The 15104-nt window shown below is 62.8% G+C and overlaps 1 protein-coding gene across 1 annotated transcript in view; it reads right to left on the bottom strand.

The window, feature by feature from the left end:
• Positions 1 to 254: 254 nt before the first annotated feature.
• Muc5ac (mucin 5AC, oligomeric mucus/gel-forming) overlaps positions 255 to 15104 on the bottom strand; it is a 29647-nt gene continuing 14797 nt past the window's right edge. The window contains 22 exon segments of the mRNA XM_058579342.1: positions 255 to 698; positions 701 to 881; positions 1419 to 1533; positions 1639 to 1690; positions 1849 to 1968; positions 2569 to 2667; positions 2747 to 2869; positions 3357 to 3394; positions 3664 to 3765; positions 3979 to 4150; positions 4625 to 4656; positions 4738 to 4841; positions 4970 to 5057; positions 5339 to 5517; positions 5948 to 6155; positions 6434 to 6617; positions 6711 to 6961; positions 7283 to 7457; positions 7946 to 8133; positions 8391 to 8891; positions 13401 to 14599; positions 14841 to 14855. Coding sequence (XP_058435325.1) covers positions 606 to 698; positions 701 to 881; positions 1419 to 1533; positions 1639 to 1690; positions 1849 to 1968; positions 2569 to 2667; positions 2747 to 2869; positions 3357 to 3394; positions 3664 to 3765; positions 3979 to 4150; positions 4625 to 4656; positions 4738 to 4841; positions 4970 to 5057; positions 5339 to 5517; positions 5948 to 6155; positions 6434 to 6617; positions 6711 to 6961; positions 7283 to 7457; positions 7946 to 8133; positions 8391 to 8891; positions 13401 to 14599; positions 14841 to 14855 — 4219 coding nt within the window. The 3' untranslated portion in view covers positions 255 to 605.

Below are 15104 nucleotides of genomic sequence, written 5' to 3'. Positions count from 1 at the left end.
ACCTCTGGACAAACCTAAAGTCACTTCCTGTCTTCCTTTTGAAACAGATGGGCACCCCAAGGAGCTGGAGGCAGCAGGGTTCCCCAGGTAGCCCTCACTAGGCCCCTCAGCCCCTAGTGTCCAGCCTGGGGTATGAGCTCCGGGGTCTGGGGCTGACCCCACCCTATTCCTGGGTTTATGTCCAAGTTCAAGAATTCACATGGTCCACAAATTGCAAAATGCTCCAAGTGTATTTATGAAACAGATTGGTCATTTCCTGAGGAGGGGGACATGGGCCCATGGCTGAGGTAGGAGGGCAGCCAATACCCACATCCCATGTTAGTGAGAGCTTTGTGTGATGCTGAAGTCCCAAGGAGCAGGTCAGAGTCATACCAGAAGAGCCCCACTGACCCCACATTCCTGAACAGGGGGGCACAGGTGGATGAGGGCCTCCCCACCTCCATGGACATCTCAAGGGTCAGATCTCCCTTGAAAAGAACATGGTGGGTGGACAGCATGTCCTAGACGGCAGCCACCTTGACGAAGGTGCATGTTCTACTGGCCTTGGAGGATTCAAAGGACGTTTTCCTTGGTGTGTCCCAGAGGACACAGCAGCACTGGCCAGCTCACTGGGGAGGCCTGAGCAGTCCCTCCCAGCTACTGCTCTCTGACTCCTGGCTCTGCTCTTTGCTCTTCTTGGACTCAGACTCCGATGAACCTAGTGGCTGGTGTCAGCTGGTGAGTGGCACTGCTGGCCCAGGCAGCCACAGGCCTCTGCCTGGGTGTAGCTGAAGGTCCGGCTGGAACCGTCGGCACAGGTCAGGCTCACCTTCTTCTGTGAGGTCCGCAGCTCCTGGCAGCACTGGCACTTGCGTTCCACTGTGTAGGAGTCCAGGGAGTACCTGCGGGCAGAGTCTGCTCAGCACCAGGTGCCCTGCCACAGGTGCCACAGTGGCAGCTGCTGCCACGGGCCACCCAGGCCAAGACCCTGACACAACCAGGCTGCACATGCCCCGTGGCCAGTGTCGAGCTTCCAGTTCTCATTCGCCAATTACTTGGGGGCAGATGCTCCCATCAGGGCTGATTCCAGCCATCACTGTGTGTCCCAGGTCCCAGGGTCAGGAGGGACCCACGGACGGCTGGCTGCAGCAAATTACAAAGGGGAGCTGGGATGGGGTCTCAGCAAACACAAGAGCTGATTCCAAACAGGCCAGGCCTGTGGGTCTCAGAATCCTGCTGCCCCACCCCAACTCCCAGTGGCCCTCATGGTATCCCTCTGGGGGCCTCCAGCCCTCTTCCTCTCCCTTCATGGTCCTGCCTATCTGCCCCACCCCAGCTGGGTGGACCTAACTGCACCCCACTGCTGATCACATCTGTGAACACTGCCCCAAGGGACTCCCTGTGGATCGGGGAGGGCGCCACGGACAGGGGTCCCGTACATGGAGGTGCTGTTCCCGCAGTTCCCCTGGCAGTACGAGAGGCGCACGGGCCCGGCCGAGCTGCAGCTGCCCTGCCGGATGGTCTGGTTCCTGTGGTGCAGCATGCAGGACGTCTCTGGGGACAGACAGACACAGGAGGTGAGGCAGTGTCAACACCACCCACTTGTTTCCTGGACCCCCATGGCTGGAGTCAGACCTGCCAGCAGACCCGCCCTCTTACCAACGTGTGGGCAGATGAAGCAGCAGCCGTCGGAGCTCAGCCGGGCCTGGTCCTGTGCCAAAAAGGGACAGCTGTTAGTACCAGGGAGGCCACTCAGCAGCCTACCCAGAAATGGAGGTGCAGAGACGCAGGCCGAGGGCCACAGGCCCGCTGGCCCCACAGAACTCCCGTCACTGGGTGAGCCGCGGCTGGGCGGGGCCTGGAGCTCACCCGAGCGCAGCTGAGTGCTGCACACTGCTTCTCCACGGTCACCACCTCAAGCCTGTCTTGGTGCTTCTCACACCGGTAGGTCACACAGCGGTTCTCGGGGTCTGACCAGGACTCACCAGGCTGAAAGGAGGCAGGGTAAGTGCCCCTCACAGGGAGATCATGGCCTTGCCAGGCACCTGCCTTGGAGAGAACTCCCGAGTGCCCCAGTGCCCCAGGACCCTGCCTGCTCAGTGCCAAGTGCCCCCCAGGACCTGCCCATTCAGTGCTCAGTAACCCCCAGGACCCTGCCCACTTAGTGCCTAGAACCCCTAGGACCTGCCCCCCAAGACCTGCCCATTCAGTGTCCAGTATCCCCCAGACCCTGTCCACTCAGTGTCCAGTGCCCCCATTACCCTTCACTCAGTGCCCAATGCCCCAGGACATTGCCTTCTCAATGCCCAGTGCCCCCCAGACCCTGTCCATTCAGTGCCAAGGACCCTGCCCACTTAGAGCCTGGAACCCCCAGACCCTGTCCACTCAGTGCCCAGTGCCCAGGACCCTGCCTGCTCAGGACACAATGCTTTCTCTGCCTTCATATCCATGGGCAGGGCCTTGCCTGGGCCTTCCTGGAGCTCCCACGGGGGTGTGGCAGCTTTGCCCCCCGCCCACCAGGAGCCCAAGACCTGCTTCTCCAGGCTCCCAGCCCCCCGCCCTGAGGCCCCAGGTGCAGCAGCTACGCACGTGGAGGAAGTGGCCATGGCCTCTGCTGGTGTTCACGACGCAGCTCACTGCCACACACTTCCCACAGCACCGCCCCATCTGAGCTTGGTATTCGAAGCCCTGCAGGGACAGTGGATGTACGGCCTGAGCTCGCGCTGTCTGCCCAGGGGACGAGGGCAGTGGTGGGGCCAGCACTCACCAGGGGGCAGTGGGTGTTGCAGATCTGGGTCTCACAGCTGACCAGGAAACTGCCCGATGGGGGGCTGCCGGTTGCCTCGCACCAGCACCTTTCACACAGGCTGGAGGAGACCATGGCGCCAGGCTGGGGAGTTAGGCCAGGTGTCAGTGCCCTTGGACTGGGCCCAGGGACAGGCCCCAGCCCTCACAGGTCAGCTTCCCCAGCCTTCCCACAGGCCAACCCACACCCCTGGGGTGGCCCTGGTGCAGAGCCCTGTCACAAGGATGAGCCCTCCATAGGGGCTCTGGGGTCACACACTTTGGGGGCCCGGCTAGAGGCCTGGTGTACTCAGGAGGATACCAAGGAGTGGCCAGCTGCTGGGACCCAGTGAGGCCAAGCACCCAGTATCAGCACCTCTGGGGGCCTGGGGCCAGGCTTGGGCCTCAGCCACACCAAGCTGCAGATTGGGTCCATGAAGACTCGTTCCCTGGTCCGGGCAGGGTTCTGAGACATGGTCTGCGGGGGGTCTGCTCTGAACTCTACTTCTACCCCGAGGGGCCGTCAGGGAGCCCAGGAGTGGGAGACCCAGTCCCTGTGGCTGTGGGGTGTCCGAATGCTGGACGGGCCTTACCTGGTAGACGGTCCCGTTGACATTGCAGCCGATTCCGCCTGTCCAGGAGATACACAGGCTGTAACCCTGGCAGGCAGGGACCCAGCCCACCCCACCATGCCACCCGAGACCTCCCCTGTTTGGCCACCTTGGCCTCCTGGGCACCAGCAAGTTCTGATGCTCATTGCTGGAGTCATCAGATCAGATCTGTGCCAACATTCAGCCCCAACAAACCACGGCTTCGTCCAGTTATGCCCTCAGGAATCCCTGGCCAGAGTCCCCAGCCTGCAGCGTCCAGCATGCATGTGCAAGGGTCAAGGACACTCACGGCAGATTTGGCTTGGGCAGCAGGCCCCCTCCTCGTGGGTCAGGACCAGGCGGGAGCCCTTGGGGCAGTGCTGGGGCTCCGGGCAGTAGCTGGTGTTGCAGGCTGCAGGTGAGCGAGGGAGTCAGGGATGGCCCCCTCTGCACCCGTTCCCACCAGCCTCAGGGCCTGCTCCCCAGGGCTCCCAGGAGAGCTGGCAGACCCCACCCTCCCCACACCCCTGCTGGGATCCCCAGAGGGGCTGGAGGGAGGGATCTCCCTACCCCAGCAGTGGATTGCCCTGGCCCCTCCAGCCATCCCCACCAGGCAAGGGCTCACCGCAGACGAACTGGGGACAGCACTGGCCAGCCTTTGGGGCAGTGGGCACAGGCACTAAGCCGGGCAAGGGGCAGGCGGGGGGCAGGGGACAGGGCTTCCTGTGGCAGGTCATGTTCTGGGAGCTGTCCTTGCAGGTGCACTCCTGGCAGTCGGTGCTGATGGTGTGGCCCGGCTGTGGAGGAGGCTTGTGTGAGCCTGCCACAGGTCAGCCTTGGCCCAGGCTGGCTCACAAGGTGGGGCCCGCGGGGGACACCTGGGGCAGCACTCAGAAGTGACAGGAGCTCAGGTTGGCACTGGTACTGGAGACCCCAGGAGGGCCGGAGATGAGGTGGAAAGGGCTTTGTGGGGTGGCCTGCCCCGTGAGGATGGAAGGGGTCCCAAGAAGACAGGACATGGCCAGGCAGGGGCTCAGTACCCACAAAGCAGCTCCAGTGTCACCCCAAGTTGGGCAGGGAAGACCCTTAAGAAGAGGGGCCTCCTCCTCCTGTCGGGCCACTGGCCAATCTCCTTGCCCTTCCTCTGGGCCTCTGGGACTGAGAGGAAGCCCCCAACCCAAGCCCACACTGGCCATTCCAGGGCTTGCATTTCAGGGACCTCCTGCCTCAGCTTCCTGGGGCTCAGGGTCAGGCCACCCATCCACACTCACCTCCACTGGCTCCCCATGGGGCCCCAGGCACCCTGCAGAGAGAGAGAGATCAGAGGTTGCCACCAGGCAGGCACGGTCACTCTGCCACCCCCACCAAGCCCTTGGGGACGTACAGCTGCAGTTGGCAGGCACACAGACTTGGGCGTCGCTGCTGAAAAGCATCGTGTTCTCGGGACAGAAGCAGCCCTCTGTGATGGGACCGGCCTCCGGGAGGGCCCTGCAGGAAGGCAGAGTGGGCTGCAGCCCCTGCTCCCCAGGGCAGCAGTGCCCTGGCCAGGGAGGGGGCCCCCAGGGGGGCTCTGGGGTTTGTTGGACCCACGGTGGGTGGGGTGAGGGTGCACGTACAGGGAGCTGGTGCTGTCCTTCCCATAGCAGTAGGGGAGGCTGGACGGGCCACAGGGCAGGTACACCTTGCCAGCCGAGCAGGTGAACGCTGTAGGGAGAGAAGCCACCCTGAGGGCCAGCTCGAGGTTGTGCCTCTGGGCTCTTGACCCCAACTTCCGGCTGAGCACCACCACTCAGGAGCACTCAGTAACTGTCAGTGGTACCCATCCATCCAGGCTCTGGGCCCCTCAGGCTCTGCTGCTGCCCACCCATGACCACCTGCATCCAGCCCTCCAGAGGCTATAGGACCCTGACTTGGGCTTCCCCTCTTCCTCCAGGAAGCCCTGCCTGACCCCCTGAGCCCACCCAGATCATCTGCCGGACACTCACGGCATGCATGGTTGGTGTGGCCCCTCCAGTCGATGCACACGCCTTCCGAGGCACACAGCGCCGCATACAGCTGCAGTCCAGAGCACACCACGTCCAGGGGGGTCATGTGGCAGTAATCGAAGACACAGCCTTCATAGAAGGACTGCGGGGAGATGACGTGGTGGCAGGGCTGGAAGACCCTGCAGGCAGATGGGGCAGATGTGGTGTGGGCCACCAGGCCACAGCGGGGTCTTCCCGACACAGGACGCCCCAGAGAGCACCAGGTGAGGACAGTGGCCTTCCTCAGCTCTGCACGCACGAGGGAGGGTGTCGGGCCCCCACCCCCTTCCTGCAAGTGCCTCTCCACCAGGCTCCCCATCACCAGGTGTTGGGGAGGTGACCAAGGCCTGCATTCGCGACAGCGGACAGCAAAGGCCCTCGGAGGTTGACCAGCCTGGCTGCAGCCAAGCCCTGTGGTGGCATTCTGGCAGTGACCACCCTACCCAGAGCTCCAGGACAGCATTCTAGGCCTGTGACAGGGCAGCTCTGGGCCTTCCCAGGAGCCTCCTGAAGGCCCTCTTGCCCTTGGCAGGGGGCCCAGCGGGCTGCCCACCCCTGACAGACCCTTACTTGCTCAGGATCAGCTCACAGAGTGGCGATGGGGGGCACTGGACAGGAGTTGTCTGGGGTGTGGTTGAGGGGGGTGTCGGGGTAGGCCCGTGGCAGTATGGCTGGCCAGGGACGTCCACCTTCCAGTGGCCTGACATTGCAGAGCAGGAGGGGGCCACTGTGCCTCCAGGCAGGCGGCACTCGTCCCTCTTGTCATTGGTGCAGGTACCTGGCCAGACGGAGGTGGTCAGAGCTGGACCACGGAGACTGTGCCCTGCAGCACCCAGTGTGTCCTTGCTGGGTCTGGCCGGACATCTCCACCCTCACCTGTGGGACCAGCCCAGGCCCCTCCCCTTCCCGGGCTGCACTGTCCCTCTGAGAAGCCAACCCTAGGTGGTTCCCTCGGGGTGAATGGGTGTGGCCCAGCGACCCGACGCGGGGGCCCATGCAGCCCGGCCAGGTGCCCCAGCCCACGAGCCTGCTGCCCAGGTGCCCAGGCAGGCTCACCACACTGGCCCTCGGTGTTGTTGGCGAAGGTGCTGAAAGGCACTTCCACAGAGAAGATGAGGCCAGAGAACATGACCTGGACACCAATCTCCCGGATGGTCACGTACATCTTAATGCCCACGCGGGAGACAGCAATGCCGTTGCTCTGGAAACCAGGGCTGACCACCTTGTTGTTGAATATGATCTGGACATGGGGACAGCCACCAGGAAGTCAGCACGTGGGCAGGGGTGGGCAGCTGCAGGCCGACCTCCCTCCTGCATGTCAGGGCAGCCCCACCTGGTTGGTCATGACCCCGCCAACGGACGTGCGGGTCAGCACCACGCGGTCCTGGTGGTACTCCACGATGATGGCCTGTGGGCAGGACAACTGGTCCTTGGGGTCACAGAAGTCATTGTTGATGAGCACGCGGAAGTGGCCGTACACGGGTACCACCTGCTGCACCAGCACGTAGGTGCAGTTGTCCAGGAACGTGTAGTAGGTGCCGTCGAACGTGATGTAGTGGGGGTCGCCCCAGCCGCTGCACACACCTGCGGGTGCCGGGGGCTCACCAGAGGCTCCAGGCCTCCTGCATGCCTGGCCCCCCACCGCCCCCACACAGGCAGCTTGGGAGCCCGTCCTCACCGTCCAGAGGCCGGTGGCCAGCAGGAGCTGGTGAGGCCTCAGAGTAGCAGGAGTGGATGCCCTCCCCTTATCCCGGCGGGCAGGGCCCAGAGGCTCTGCAGGCTTCCCTGGACACCCCAAGGTGCGGGTCAACTACACCCATCCCAGCCTCGGGGCTGACATGTTCTGCCTGAAGTCTGACCCAATTCCGCCCTCTCTCCTGGCCCCCCTCCGGGTCCCCAGCTCACACTGGCACTGGTAGTGCTGGCAACAGCCGTCCTGGTCAGCCACCTTCAGGGCTGGGTAGCCATTGGCACAAGTGGGTTCCTTCACCTCTGGACACTTGCGTGGACGCAGGGAGATGATGCTGCTGCCCTCGCAGGTGGCCTGGGTGCAGTTTGGCATGGCCCAGGACTCGCCTTTCTGCAGAAGCATGGGCAGCTGCAGGGTCTGATCCCTGGGGTGGGCCCTCCCCTCAGTGCCCAGGGGGACAGTCCCTGAGGTCCTCATGGGAACAGGGAATGGCCACCATGCTGTCTGCGACTCTCTGAGCCCCATCCTCCCAGCCTCGTGCCCATACCCACCATGTGCCCCGCCACAGCACCAAGCTGCCCCGAGGGGAGGTGCTGTGTGCAGGAGCCCATCCCCAGCCACCGGCCCTGGGTGTGCTGCCCGGTCCACAGTGATGGCCACCTGCCTGGCCCCCACTTCACCCTCAGCAAGTGGTGTTTCAGCCTCAGACCCCATAGGCTCAACTGACCTGCAAGCCCACCCATCCAAAATCCTGGGGGAAGGACCCCCTAGTGCACAGCAGGGTTAGCTCCCAATGGTCAGCATGACCCTCATGAGGACTTGGGGTGAGGAGGCTCTGCAGTAGCCACAGGGCCCTGCTGGGCAGGAGGTGGGCTTACCTCTCTTGGGGGAAGCACATTTGGGCACCCTGTCTCAGGGGTAGACATGGACAGGGACGAAACTGAGGTAGGGGGCGGCGTAGTGGAGGGACAGTCGTGGTCAACCCCTTTGATCACCTCGCAGTCCTGGCTACACAGGGCATAATAGCAATGGCCAGAGAGGTCTCTCTGGCGGTATATGATGGACCCTGCCGACAGGAGACACGGTAGGTTAGCAGAGCTAGGTTGCAAAACAGCAGCACCCTAGGCAAACTGGCCGACCCCCAGGGGGGCAGGGAGCCCCCACCTGAATGCGGTGGCCAAGAGTGCACAGGGGCTCTGGCTACAGGCCATGGCAAGAGTTAGCCCTGGCCACAAGAAAGGCCCACTCGACTCCGGAACAGCACGGCCTTGGCCAGAAGGGAGTCAAGAGTGGGCCTCCAAGGCCTGCCCGAGGGACACTCACCTGCAGGGTACAGCTGGTCCAGCACGCTGCAGAAGCACGGAAGGGTGGATGATGGCGCAGAGCTGGGCGACCACGGGGAGGCCACAGCTGAGGTGGAGGGCACTGAAGAGGAGGGCTCGGGGGGTACAGTCCAGGCAGGTGTCCCAGTGGTCTGGCAGCCGTTGGGGGTGTGGCAGCACAGGACACGCACCTCGTAGTTGAGGCACATCCCCAAGGGCCCCCGCTGCTCCTGGTTGCGGCACACCAGGCCCATGTGGGGCTCGCACTGCACCACCTGGCCCAGGGCCTCAATGCTGACCTCGGGGTGGTTCTCGGCTCGGCACTCCAGCCGGGTGATGTCCTCAGGTTGGAGACAGATCCTCTCTCCCTTGCTCAGGATGTTGCTGTAGGTTTCCGTGTCTCCGCCATGCGGCCCGGGGTCTGGGAAGTCCACGTCGAACCACTTGGTCCAGGTGCACTGTGGCTGGCAGTCGGTGGTCTGGGGTGTGGAGTGGGTGCTCTCAGGTGCTGGAGTGTGGCTGCTGCTGCTTGTAGGGACAGGGGTGGAGCTAATCTTCCCCGTGGAGCTTGGGCTGACTGTGTGCACAGAGGTGGAGCTGGTCTCCCTCGTGGAGCTTGGGCTGACTGTGTGCACAGAGGTGGAGCTGGTCTCCCTCGTGGAGCTGGGGCTGACTGTGTGCACAGAGGAGGAGCTGGTCTTCCCCGTGGAGCTTGGGCTGACTGTGTGCACAGAGGTGGAGCTGGTCTTCCCCGTGGAGCTTGGGCTGACTGTGTGCACAGAGGTGGAGCTGGTCTCCCTCGTGGAGCTTGTCTCCCTCATGGAGCTTGGGCTGACTGTGTGCACAGAGGTGGAGCTGGTCTCCCTCGTGGAGCTGGGGCTGACTGTGTGCACAGAGGTGGAGCTGGTCTCCCTCGTGGAGCTGGTCTCCCTCGTGGAGCTTGGGCTGACTGTGTGCACAGAGGTGGAGCTGGTCTCCCTCGTGGAGCTGGGGCTGACTGTGTGCACAGAGGTGGAGCTGGTCTCCCTCGTGGAGCTTGGGCTGACTGTGTGCACAGAGGAGGAGCTGGTCTTCCCCGTGGAGCTTGGGCTGACTGTGTGCACAGAGGTGGAGCTAGTCTTCCCCGTGGAGCTTGGGCTGACTGTGTGCACAGAGGTGGAGCTGGTCTCCCTCGTGGAGCTTGGGCTGACTGTGTGCACAGAGGTGGAGCTGGTCTCCCTCGTGGAGCTGGGGCTGACTGTGTGCACAGAGGAGGAGCTGGTCTTCCCCGTGGAGCTTGGGCTGACTGTGTGCACAGAGGTGGAGCTGGTCTTCCCCGTGGAGCTTGGGCTGACTGTGTGCACAGAGGTGGAGCTGGTCTCCCTCGTGGAGCTGGTCTCCCTCGTGGAGCTTGGGCTGACTGTGTGCACAGAGGTGGAGCTGGTCTCCCTCGTGGAGCTGGGGCTGACTGTGTGCACAGAGGTGGAGCTGGTCTTCCCCGTGGAGCTTGGGCTGACTGTGTGCACAGAGGAGGAGCTGGTCTTCCCCGTGGAGCTTGGGCTGACTGTGTGCACAGAGGTGGAGCTGGTCTTCCCCGTGGAGCTTGGGCTGACTGTGTGCACAGAGGAGGAGCTGGTCTTCCCCGTGGAGCTTGGGCTGACTGTGTGCACAGAGGTGGAGCTGGTCTTCCCCGTGGAGCTTGGGCTGACTGTGTGCACAGAGGTGGAGCTGGTCTCCCTCGTGGAGCTTGGGCTGACTGTGTGCACAGAGGTGGAGCTGGTCTCCCTCGTGGAGCTTGGGCTGACTGTGTGCACAGAGGTGGAGCTGGTCTTCCCCGTGGAGCTTGGGCTGACTGTGTGCACAGAGGTGGAGCTAGTCTTCCCCGTGGAGCTTGGGCTGACTGTGTGCACAGAGGTGGAGCTGGTCTCCCTCGTGGAGCTTGGGCTGACTGTGTGCACAGAGGTGGAGCTGGTCTCCCTCGTGGAGCTTGGGCTGACTGTGTGCACAGGGGTGGAGCTGGTCTTCTGCTTGGAGCTTGGGCTGACTGTGTGCACAGAGGTGGAGCTGGTCTTCTGCTTGGAGCTTGGGCTGACTGTGTGCACAGAGGTGGAGCTGGTCTCCCTCATGGAGCTTGGGCTGACTGTGTGCACAGGGGTGGAGCTGGTCTCCCTCGTGGAGCTTGGGCTGACTGTGTACACAGAGGTGGAGCTGGTCTTCTGCTTGGAGCTTGGGATGACTGTGTGCACAGAGGTGGAGCTGGTCTCCCTCATGGAGCTTGGGCTGACTGTGTGCACAGGGGTGGAGCTGGTCTCCCTCATGGAGCTTGGGCTGACTGTGAGTGCAGAGTCTGTCTTCTGAACTTGGCTGGTCAGGGTCTCCCTTGAGGTGCTGGAATGTGTGACAGGTACTGTGGTCTGGCAGCCGTTGGGGGTGTGGCAGCACAGGACACGCACCTCGTAGTTGAGGCACATCCCCAAGGGCCCCCGCTGCTCCTGGTTGCGGCACACCAGGCCCATGTGGGGCTCGCACTGCACCACCTGGCCCAGGGCCTCAATGCTGACCTCGGGGTGGTTCTCGGCTCGGCACTCCAGCCAGGTGATGTCCTCAGGTTGGAGACAGATCCTCTCTCCCTTGCTCAGGATGTTGCTGTAGGTCTCCATGTCTCCGCCATGCGGCCCGGGGTCTGGGAAGTCCACGTCGAACCACTTGGTCCAGGTGCACTGTGGCTGGCAGTCGGTGGTCTGGGGTGTGGAGTGGGTGCTCTCAGGTGCTGGAGTGTGGCTGATGCTGCTTGTAGGGACAGGGGTGGAGCTAGTCTTCCCCGTGGAGCTTGGGCTGACTGTGTGCACAGAGGTGGAGCTAGTCTTCCCCGTGGAGCTTGGGCTGACTGTGTGCACAGAGGTGGAGCTGGTCTCCCTCGTGGAGCTTGGGCTGACTGTGTGCACAGAGGTGGAGCTGGTCTCCCTCATGGAGCTTGGGCTGACTGTGTGCACAGAGGTGGAGCTGGTCTCCCCCGAGGAGCTTGGGCTGACTGTGTGCACAGAGGTGGAGCTGGTCTTCTGCTTGGAGCTTGGGCTAACTGTGTGCACAGAGGTGGAGCTGGTCTCCCCCGAGGAGCTTGGGCTGACTGTGTGCACAGGGGTGGAGCTGGTCTTCTGCTTGGAGCTTGGGCTGACTGTGTGCACAGAGGTGGAGCTGGTCTCCCTCGTGGAGCTTGGGCTGACTGTGTGCACAGAGGTGGAGCTGGTCTTCTGCTTGGAGCTTGGGCTGACTGGGTACACAGAGGTGGAGCTGGTCTCCCTCGTGGAGCTTGGGCTGACCGTGTGCACAGAGGTGGAGCTGGTCTCCCTCGTGGAGCTTGGGCCGACTGTGTGCACAGAGGTGGAGCTGGTCTTCTGCTTGGAGCTTGGGCTGACTGTGTGCACAGAGGTGGAGCTGGTCTCCCTCGTGGAGCTTGGGCTGACTGTGTGCACAGAGGTGGAGCTGGTCTCCCTCGTGGAGCTTGGGCCGACTGTGTGTACAGGGGTGGAGCTGGTCTTCCGCGTGGAGCTTGGGCTGACTGTGTGCACAGAGGTGGAGCTGGTCTCCCTCGTGGAGCTTGGGCTGACTGTGTGCACAGAGGTGGAGCTGGTCTCCCCCGAGGAGCTTGGGTTGACTGTGTGCACAGAGGTGGAGCTGGTCTCCCTCGTGGAGCTTGGGCTGACTGTGTGCACAGAGGTGGAGCTGGTCTCCCTCGTGGAGCTTGGGCTGACTGTGTGCACAGAGGTGGAGCTGGTCTCCCTCGTGGAGCTTGGGCTGACTGTGTGCACAGAGGTGGAGCTGGTCTTCTGCTTGGAGCTTGGGCTGACTGTGTGCACAGAGGTGGAGCTGGTCTCCCTCGTGGAGCTTGGGCCGACTGTGTGCACAGAGGTGGAGCTGGTCTTCTGCTTGGAGCTTGGGCTGACTGTGTGCACAGAGGTGGAGCTGGTCTCCCTCGTGGAGCTTGGGCTGACTGTGTGCACAGAGGTGGAGCTGGTCTCCCTCATGGAGCTGGGGCTGACTGTGTGCACAGGGGTGGAGCTGGTCTCCCTCGTGGAGCTTGGGCTGACTGTGTGTACAGGGGTGGAGCTGGTCTCCCTCGTGGAGCTTGGGCTGACTGTGTGCACAGAGGTGGAGCTGGTCTCCCTCGTGGAGCTTGGGCTGACTGTGTGCACAGAGGTGGAGCTGGTCTCCCCCGAGTAGCTTGGGCTGACTGTGTGCACAGAGGTGGAGCTGGTCTTCCGCGTGGAGCTTGGGATGACTGTGTGCACAGAGGTGGAGCTGGTCTCCCTCGTGGAGCTTGGGCTGACTGTGTGCACAGAGGTGGAGCTGGTCTCCCCCGAGTAGCTTGGGCTGACTGTGTGCACAGAGGTGGAGCTGGTCTTCCGCGTGGAGCTTGGGCTGACTGTGTGCACAGAGGTGGAGCTAGTCTCCCTCGTGGAGCTTGGGCTGACTGTGTGCACAGAGGTGGAGCTGGTCTCCCCCGAGGAGCTTGGGCTGACTGTGTGCACAGATGTGGAGCTGGTCTCCCTCGTGGAGCTTGGGCTGACTGTGTGCACAGAGGTGGAGCTGGTCTGCCTCATGGAGCTTGGGCTGACTGTGAGTGCAGAGTCTGTCTTCTGAACTTGGCTGGTCAGGGTCTCCCTTGAGGTGCTGGAATGTGTGACAGGTACTGTGGTCTGGCAGCCGTTGGGGGTGTGGCAGCACAGGACACGCACCTCGTAGTTGAGGCACATCCCCAAGGGCCCCCGCTGCTCCTGGTTGCGGCACACCAGGCCCATGTGGGGCTCGCACTGCACCACCTGGCCCAGGGCCTCAATGCTGACCTCGGGGTGGTTCTCGGCTCGGCACTCCAGCCGGGTGATGTCCTCAGGTTGGAGACAGATCCTCTCTCCCTTGCTCAGGATGTTGTTGTAGGTTTCCGTGTCTCCGCCATGCGGCCCGGGGTCTGGGAAGTCCACGTCGAACCACTTGGTCCAGGTGCACTGTGGCTGGCAGTCGGTGGTCTGGGGTTGGGTGACCTTTGTGCCCACTGATGTCCCTCTACTTGTGTGCACTGGTGTTGGGTGGATAGTGTGCCCTGTCGAGGTGGCCTGACTTCCCGTGGTCACAGTGGTCTTCGTGGTGGCGCTGGTCTCCAGGGACTTGGGGTGTGTGGCGATGGATTTTGGGGTCCCTATGGTCTCGTTCCTGCAGTAGTCCACCAGCTCACAGCATTGGATCCGGATCTCATAGTTGTAGCAGATTGGCGGCAGCTGGTCCCTGTTCCAGCAGATCAGCCCTTCCTCAGAGTTGCAGGTCACCTGCTGTCCCAGCTCTGCCAGGGGCGTGTTGGGGAAGAACTGAGCCCTGCACTCCACACTTGTGGGCCTTTCACAGAACTTATACCCTTCAGATCTCAGGTTGTGAAAAGTGTCAAAATCTCCACTGTCTCTTCCAGGCCCGGGGTAGCTGCCATCCATCCACTGTGTCCAAGTGCAGGACTCCCGTAAGCAGCTCACCGGGCTGATTCCAGAGGTGGTCGGCACATCCGTGACCTGGGAAGTCCCCGGGGGTGATGCAGAGGCAGAGGATGTTCCTGAAGTTGTTTTTGGCCTTGGAGTTGGGTTAGACTTCAAGAAAGATGTTCTGACAGGTGTGGAGGACACCGTGGTACTGGTGGTGGGGACTGTGCCCAGGCCACTCGTGGTGACAGGAGAGGCTGTGGATGGTCCCTCTGAGGTGCTGGCCCCTGTGTTGGTTATCCTGTGCGTGGCTGGAGGGCTGGAGGTGGGGCAGGGCAAGGGGCTGCAGCACAGGACCCTGATCTGGTAGTTGCGGCACAGGCCTGATGCCTGGTCCCTGTTGTGGCAGGTCAGCCCAGCCGTCGGGCTGCACTCCAGGTGCTGACCCAGGGCCTGGAGCGGCACCTCGGGCGCGTCCTCAGCTCGACACTCCACTGCCCTTGGCACTTGGCAAACCCGGAACCCGTGGGCACGGAGGTTCTGCAGTGTGTCGAAGTCACCGCTGTCCACGCCCTGCCCGGGACGACTCACATCCAGCCAGGGGGACCACAGGCACTTCTCCCCACAGTGGGCAGAGGGTGAAACAGGGGATGTGGCAGGCGTCGTCCTGAGGGGCGTGCCCGTGGCTGTGGATGAGGCTGTGCTCACAGGGACGGAGTGCACCGTGCTCTGGGTCGGGTTGGAGCCCACACTTGTGGTCTGCCTCGAGCTGAATGCTGTGGGAAAAGAAGGTTGCAGGCTGAGCAAGGGGCACACGTAGGCTGGCTTCACTGGGTCCTGGCTCTGATGACCTTGCTGTCCTGTTGGCTGCCTGGTGGGCTTCCCCACAGCAAATGGGCAAATGTTGAAATTTGAATGACCAGGGACACACAAGTGAACCTGTCTGCTCAGAACCTGCCCAACAGTGGGCAGGTGGGCATCACAGTACTTCAATAAACAAGTGAATTGACCTCAGTACAGGGCTTCTGCCCCCTGGGCCTGCCCTGAGCAGAAGCCACATGCATCTGGCTGCCTTGTGCTGGAAGCTTCGAGCCGGGGCCTGAGCTCCCCAAGGAGCTGTGGATTCCAGGTCAGCCAGAGTGAAACCCTGGAGCTAGCCCCTTCCCATGGCAGGGAAGGAGGAGATAGTGAGCCACTGCCGTGCCTGATACCCAGGGGCTGCCACCGCTGCCCAGAGCTAGGCGTGAACCTGGCCTCCAGCAAGAGAAGCCACG

This window comes from Marmota monax, unplaced genomic scaffold (genome assembly GCF_021218885.2).
Source record: "Marmota monax isolate L192 unplaced genomic scaffold, Marmota_monax_Labrador192_F-V1.1 WCK01_AAM20220418_F8-fsc00038, whole genome shotgun sequence".
NCBI lineage: Eukaryota > Metazoa > Chordata > Mammalia > Rodentia > Sciuridae > Marmota > Marmota monax.
This window is presented reverse-complemented; position numbering and strand designations above follow the sequence as displayed.